This window comes from Fukomys damarensis, unplaced genomic scaffold (assembly GCF_012274545.1).
Source record: "Fukomys damarensis isolate Sample0158 unplaced genomic scaffold, DMR_v1.0_HiC HiC_scaffold_39, whole genome shotgun sequence".
NCBI classification, from domain to species: Eukaryota; Metazoa; Chordata; class Mammalia; order Rodentia; family Bathyergidae; genus Fukomys; species Fukomys damarensis.
Window position 1 is genome coordinate 83,036,845 of NW_022900951.1, and position 8,267 is coordinate 83,045,111.

An 8,267-nucleotide genomic window follows, 5' to 3' on the forward strand; every position below is an offset into this window, starting at 1 on the left:
GAGACCTTGTTTGCGAGGCAGGTAGCAGAACCACTGAGCTAAATCCCGGCCCATACTCGTCAGAGCTTAAATCCATACTCACACAGCATGCATAAAATTGTCACATATGTGCTGTTTTCAGCCACACGGATTATAGACATGATGCTAGTTGTATTTCTAGAATAAGAATTGAAATATTCATGTGTTGTTTTTGATACTCTACATATTCTTTAATATAAGATAATTCTTATTCTCTAGGTACCATTTACTATTTTGTTTACAGAATTTTATATCTTTTCTCATGAGCAATAATTACTTTTCTCCCCTTTCATTAGATATTTTATTCTTTCTATTTAAAATGACAAATACTTATGTTCACATAATAGAGATTAAAGAATAAATGTTAATGCCTTTATTTCTTTAAGACCATCATTTCTGAAAGTAAGCAAATATTTTACTTCTTTTTAAACTAACTTGGTAAATTTCAAGATCAATTTTGTTGTGGAGTTTTCCTTGAGTCTTTTATCCTCTTACAATCAGGAGCCAACAGAGAAGAAATAACCAAGCATTGGGATTGGTTGGAACAAAATATCATGAAGACCTTATCTGTGTTTGACTCAAATGAAGATATTACTAATTTTGTACAAGGAAAGATAAGAGTAAGTGATATGGGTATATTTTTAAAGTGGAATACTAAAAACTTTGACCCTTTTATATAAGGATCAGAGGTTGCATAAAAGTTTTTTTGTTTACTGACACCTTCAGGATTAATAGAAGCACACATACAAATGCTTGACTAGTGCTTAACAAAATTATAAGGCCATGGTTTATCTTTGATGCCTTTGTGCAATTCTTAGCAATATTTTCATTTCAGTATTTCTTGAGTTGGAGGTTGAAAAAGCCTTTTGTTCATTTAAAAGAATACAGTTAACATCTGTATTTGTGGTAGCTCCTTGTGAGACAATAAAAAAACACTAGAACAAAGAAATTCTGCTCACCTCTCTCCTAGGAGAAGTATGTATGTGTACATGTAACATATAGATATATACAATTGTATTCAAACAGCTATTTAAAATTAAATATATTTTTGTTGGTAGGTGATAATAAATTTTCAGAAAATATTTTGTCTTCTCTAGGGATTAATTGCCGAAGAGGGAAAACATTCTTTTGCAAAAGAAGATGATCCTGAGAAATTTCGAGAAGCCCTTTTGAAATTTGAAAAATCATTTGGTTTACCAGAGCAGGAAAAATTAGTGACCTATTATTCGTGCAGTTATTGGAAAGGACGGGTTCCTTGTCAGGGTTGGCTCTACCTTAGTACCAACTTTCTGAGCTTCTATTCTTTTTTGTTGGGATCAGAAAGTAAGTGGTTTCTGTTGCTTACCATGGCTTTGAATTTGCTGACTGACCTATCAACTTTGTGCTAGTGTTAGGTTGTATATAAAGTACTTACTTGGATGCATATTAAAGGTAATTAATCAAGAAGTTCATTTCATCTAGAGTAAATCCTTTTAGGTCTGATTGCTTAACAAGGAAACTATTAGACATATGTATGGAAAGCTTTGCACAGTGTGATAAGTGAATGACTATTAATAATAGCAATCTGGCATATAACTGCTTTCTTTCCTTGTTAAAAACTATCTACTTGATTCAGTCCATATTTTAGTCCTTGTTGTAAACATAAGACAGTAAATCTAGTAGACGTTGTGCTTAATGAGCCACATTTTACTTTGCAGCCACAAAGAGGGACAAACAGTATTATTTATCGCATATATATGGCTTTTATTCAGTGGTTACATAATTTTGTAGTTGCTATATAAACAGTTTTAAACATTAAATCAAAATCAGTTTTAATTCTTTAAAATTGTATCCATTCCTAAAATCACTGATTATTGTATATTTGTGGTGATCCTTCACAATTTTAACAAATCTCAAACTCTAAAGTATTTTAGCTGTTCACAGCATTTCTCGAGTTGCTATTATTTGAAAAGACCTGAATTACACATAAATCAGTATGAGAACATTTAATCATGCCTACTTACAACTCTTGTTTACAGTAAAACTCATTATCTCCTGGGATGCAGTCTCAAAACTTGAAAAGACTTCAAATGTCATACTGACAGAGAGTATTCATGTGTGTTCCCAAGGGGAAGATTACTACTTTTCAATGTTTTTGCACACTAACCAAACATACCTTCTTATGGAACAATTGGCAAACTATGCTGTAAGGAGACTTTTTGATAAGGAAACATTTGATAATGACCCAATCCTTGATGATCCTCTACAAATTACTAAAAGGTAATCAAAGCTTAATATTCTTATGCTAAGAACAGTAGCATTAATAAGCATTAAGTGTTATGTGATAGTTTTTGTTTGAACTTAATCATCAACAACATCATGTTAATCATCCCAACATCCTGTATGTTTTTGTAAATTTATTCATATGTATTTCAGATTGTTTCAACCTCTCCATGAAAATTTAATGCTAAGAAATAATAGAAATTATGTTTGAAAGTTATTTTTTCCTGATTTAGATAGGTTTTGCCCTGGAGTGCTTTTAGAAATGTAGAGAGGTTTTTGTGTGTATGGTTAGTCTAACTCTAATTTCTCTATAAGTAGTGTAGATAATTTCAGGTCTGCCATTGCTAACCATGTTAACGTTTTAAAATAATGTACACATGGCATAATTTTTATGATGAGTCAAGGTAATAGAGCTAGTAGTGCATGAACTTAAGAATAAAAACAGAAATACAGCCATAATGTCTCAGGACCTCAATTTCCTAATCTATTATTTCTACTTTAGAGAGCACTTACGAGTTGTGAGTGAATCACGTAAAAGCACTTTTTAAAGTGTAAACCACTAGGTAAATGCAAATCATTGTAAGTGCCTACATCAGAAGTATATGACTGATAGTAGCTATCTGCTGCTATATTCAGTTTGCTGGAACTGACCAGAGCTTTTTCATCCTGCTGAACACTCAGTCAAATAAACAGAGCTTGCCAAAGAGGAAGAGGAAAGTGGAGAATCCAGAAATACTAGTGAAAGCAGCTTTTGGCAAGGAAGATGAAGGTATAGACTGTATGAGAAAATATAAGAAGAATCTATGCCAAAGTTCTATGGATACACTGGCACAAATGACTTAGAGCATTGTATGACTATTACACAGCCCTAACTGGGTACAGTTGTTTCTCCTGCCTATTTCTAAACCATTCCTAAACTCCATATGAATAAGGATTCATATGTGAATCCTTACAAGAATTCCTTGTGATAATGCCTATTTTCTGGAAATCAGAATAGTTGGATATTTCATACTTTATTACCAAAATTAAGTCTCAACATGCATGATTTATAAGTAGATCTCTATAGGATTGGGTCTTGTTCATGCTATATTATAGTTGAATATTTGTTTTTGTAGTTTGTCCTTTGATTGTTTTCCATAAACAATCATTTTAACCATTTCATTTTCCTTAAAATCTCCTATAGAAGGTCATCTATCAATGAATTATTCATCGCCAAGTCTATATTTAAATGAAATATAGTAAATCCATTTTGTCTATTATTAAGAGAGCCTGTTGTGAGCCTATTAAATGTCTCCTTTCTGCTTGTTTTCACAAATATGTGTTACTTCTATAATTTAAATAATACAGAAGCGTGGAAATGATAGTTTAGTATTCATCCAGCCCTTTTAATGCATAAATTAGAAATATTTGTAAAAACTATGAGTGGGACTGAGCATAACATACTTTTTGTCTATCACAATAATATGTCATGGACATCTTTCTATTCATATAAATAGGCCATAATCATGCTTTTAAATGATAATGAAAATAACCCACCAAATTGCAACTTAAGTGAAGTCAAAATTAATATGGTTATCTGGTCACATTAATCAGAATTTTTTTGAAGTACCACATACTCAAACAATAGGTTCAGTGAGGATGAATTTGCTTTTAACTTTATTAGATTTAAATTAGAACTTGTGTAATTCATTTACTACCCCAGATAGCATTGCTGCTTAACATAAGTGTTTAGTGCCCCTAGAAAAATTACACTATTTAAAGTGATTGCTTTTTACTTATATATTTGTTTCAGTTTACAGGTCTTTTCTGTTTATCAACAACTATTCTGTGCCAGACACTAGGCAAGCAGAATGCTATTGTATTATTTCTCTACTTTGGATGTTTTATTTTTTAACTGAGTTTATTAGTACACTTTAGATATACCTAATGATCACATTTATTATAGGGAATTTTTACCTACCTAATATATTTTGATTCTTCTTTTTTCCCCAGTTTCATCCTATTCCTTTGACCCTTTTTACCCTCCTTATTTACAAAAGCTTAATTTCCATTTATTTCCTTGTACAGTGGACCCTTGACTTACAAACTCAATTCATTTGCTAGGGCTGGTTGTAACTCAAGTTGATTGTAAGTCAAGACTATTTCTCCCATCAGAAATAATGGAAATACCCAGAATGAATTCTGAACCCTTAACCAACCTTTTCATAATAAAAAAAGTGACTTTTTACTTATATATTTGTTTCAGTTTACAGGTCTTTTCTGTTTATCAACAACTATTCTGTGCCAGACACTAGGCAAGCAGAATGCTATTGTATTATTTCTCTACTTTGGATGTTTTATTTTTTAACTGAGTTTATTAGTACACTTTAGATATACCTAATGATCACATTTATTATAGGGAATTTTTACCTACCTAATATATTTTGATTCTTCTTTTTTCCCCAGTTTCATCCTATTCCTTTGACCCTTTTTACCCTCCTTATTTACAAAAGCTTAATTTCCATTTATTTCCTTGTACAGTGGACCCTTGACTTACAAACTCAATTCATTTGCTAGGGCTGGTTGTAACTCAAGTTGATTGTAAGTCAAGACTATTTCTCCCATCAGAAATAATGGAAATACCCAGAATGAATTCTGAACCCTTAACCAACCTTTTCATAATAAAAAGTGTTGTACAACATGCATAATTTACCAGAAACACAAATGATTTTCCTAGTGTATTCACCAAATGTTATTAAATGTGCCTGGTTTACCAGAAACAACCATTTCATACTGTACTCACCATTCAAGTTGACATCTTTGGCTTACAGGAAAGGAGGATGAAATGGAAGGTGGTTATTGTTTGGAAAGAGAGTCCCCTTCCATAAGAACATCAGGAATCTGGCTCTCTGGTGTCCTTTCTCTCCTTGAGAGGGTCTGTAGCCCACTAGGACCCACTTCTACCTCAGTAGGTCTCAACCTTTTCAGAACTAAAAACTGGTCTAAGGTTGTCTGTTTTTGTCTTTTCTTTAACGCTGCTCTGTAATATGACATGACATCATCATTAAGCAAGTGAATGCAATGATTGGCTTTTTCTCTGTCCGGGTGTGTCTTCTCAACAAGTGTTTGTAGTTCTGTCCATTTTTTCAGGATTTCCTTTATTTCAGAAGAACTTTGCTTCACTGATTGTTGATACTCCCCGTCTTCTTCAGAAAGCTCCTCAGCTGCCATTCTGGGTTGCTCAGCCAGAAGTTGCTGAGATTCCTCTGTAGACAATTCTCTAAGTGTTCCTCTGCCAGTTCCTCAACATCGCCTCTGTCTACCTGCAAGTCTACAGACTCTGCTGTAGCGACAGGGTCATCAACTACAGGGTCAATCGAAAGCTCAGGCTTCTCTACTCAGCCTTCAAAGTCTCTCTCCTGTATAATTTTAGGCCACAATTTCTTTCAAGCAGATCTCAGTGTCCATAGAGACATTGGCCAGGATTTCTCCATTAACACCACACAGGAAAGACTGGCATTTGGGTTATAACTCAAGACTTTGGTCGTAAATTAAAGCTAAAATTCCGGTCATAACACAAGTTGTTTGTATATGAGGCTGGACGTAACTCAAGTTCTCACTGTATTCTCTTTTTTTTTTCTTTTCCCCTTACCCTTTCCCTGTTCCCCTTACCATTTGAACATTTTCTTCCTGTTTCACAATCTGTATTATACATTTCAGTCCTTATTCACCCTTTTGATTTCTCACACCAGAGAAAAAAATGCAATATTTAAACATGTGTGTCTGATTTATTTCATTTAAGAGTATGGTCTCAAGGTGCATCCACTTACCTAGAAATGTCTCAAGTTTATCTTCCTTTATGGCAGAGCAGTACTCCATTGTGTAAAAAATCTACATCTTCTTTATCCATTCATCTGTTGGAGGGCATTTGGGTTGTTTCCAAGATTTAGCCATTACAAATTGTGCTACTATAAACATGAGGAGAGACTCAGAGAAGACCAACTTTGAATGTTTTAAAACATTCATTTAATAAATTTTGTTTGACCTGGATAACTCCCTCATTTTCTGATAATCAAATATGTAACTTACTGTCTGTCAAGTTTGGCTTCAGCCATAATCACATATTATAAATATATAATAATAGTCTTCCAGCAAATCACCCCTTAACAGATGGTTTGAAGACCTATGGCATCTCTAGCTTTTGTACATTTTAATCTACTAATAAAATTAAATTGGAAAAAAGAACAGACAAAATCTGCTTGGTAGAAATCATTGTATTTTTTCATTCCAGAATTCCTTGAAGAACATAACATTTAGTGTTTAATATGTCTGCTTCATATAACATTTAGATTAATCAATATAGGCATGTATACACTTTAAAATTCATCATTTGAAGCCCACCTCCCCCCTTTTTTTTTCTTTCCCGCAGAGGTTTGGAAAACAGAGCCCACAGTGAGCAATTTAATGCCTTTTTTCGGCTACCAAAAGAAGAGACCTTGAAAGAAGTACATGAATGCTTCTTATGGATACCATTCAGCCACTTCAATACTCATGGAAAAATGTGCATCTCAGAAAATTATATCTGCTTTGCTAGCCAAGATGGCAGTCTGTGTAGTGTAATCATTCCCTTACGAGAGGTGATGTAAATTTGTTTACATATCAGTTTTAATTTGTAAAATGTCCTTTAGTTTTATTAGAACTATTTTTACTGAAAGTAAAAATAGAAAAAATAAAAAATTTTAAAACCAGATAAGGATATTTAGGATGACATAATGAATCATACAGACTTTTAAGAAACGAATACCAAAATTTAGACTATCACATTGTGTGTCCTTTGTCAGAAAGAAAAAAAATGATAGCTTTTATGTTAGAAATAAATTGTCAGCATTTAGCACTGAATTTTTATGTTTGTATTATCAGTTTTAAAGGCTACATGTTAAATCATTTTCTTGAGAAATGAAAGATTACACCAAGGTTACTTGTATTATCGGCGCAACTAATACCTAAAGCCCATTTCTTAAGTTGCGCCATGGACTAAAACTTTACCACGAAAGAGTAAGTCACTAAAGGTGTAGGGAAGGTGGGACAGGTAGGGGAAGGGTAAAAAGGAAAAAGAAAGAAATGTGAGATAATGAAAAGATGGAAATAAAGTGGTTGTAGATGGGGAGGGGAGGAGGGGGTGAAGGGAGGGCAGGGACAAGGGGAAAAAAATGAGAACTAAGACCTGTCATGTAAAGGTACAAGATCCCAGTAATGAATGTAACTGTACTGTATCTCTAAAATGTACCAATAAATTCAATTAAAGCTGAAAAAAAAGAGTAAGTCAACCACATTTTACCTGCACGTGTAAGAAATAAGGAAAAATGTGATTCACTTATATTTCTTTTCAATCTCCAGGTCTTAGCTGTAGATAAGACAGATGATTCCAGCAAATCTGTCATCATTAGCATCAAAGGAAAAACAGCTTTCCGCTTTAGTGAAGTTAAAGACTCTGAGCAATTGGTGGCAAAACTCAGGCTCAAGTGTGGCACAGCTTCAAGTCAGTGTGATATTAGTACAGAGGTAATTATATATCAGTCAAATCATTTTGTGTTTTGAAGGTCTAGTCTTTCAAAAGGAATTAATATTACCTTTCATATTAATACCTATGTTTTTGTTAGAAGACTGATCTAAGTAAATTATATTCTCTAAATCACAGTATAAAGCAGAAGAGTTAAGGACTTTATCTTCTTTAGGAACTCATACTTTTAAAAGTATTATCATTTGAGCCTTATATTTTTGCTGGCTTTTGTATAAACATACCTTGTATTTTCATATAAATAGGCTTTTAACTCAAACTATATTTAAGATTTCAACAATGCTTTTGAAAATGATTTTCTTACTGTAGAGATAATTTAAAACTAATCTGGGGGCCGGGGATTTAGCTCAGTGGTTCCACCACCTGCCTCGCAAGCTCAAGGACCCGAGTTCATTGCCTGGAACCAAAAAAAAAAAAAAAAGCTAAAACT

The 8,267-nt window shown here is 33.3% G+C and overlaps 1 protein-coding gene across 1 annotated transcript in view; it reads left to right on the plus strand.

The window, feature by feature from the left end:
* The window catches only part of Tbc1d8b (TBC1 domain family member 8B), an 84,244-nt gene that overhangs the window by 25,660 nt on the left and 50,317 nt on the right, over positions 1–8,267 (plus strand). Inside the window, exons 3-7 of the mRNA XM_019206061.2 lie at positions 520–638; positions 1,116–1,341; positions 2,037–2,277; positions 6,689–6,896; positions 7,657–7,821. Coding sequence (XP_019061606.1) covers positions 520–638; positions 1,116–1,341; positions 2,037–2,277; positions 6,689–6,896; positions 7,657–7,821 — 959 coding nt within the window. The remainder of the gene's footprint in view (positions 1–519; positions 639–1,115; positions 1,342–2,036; positions 2,278–6,688; positions 6,897–7,656; positions 7,822–8,267) is intronic.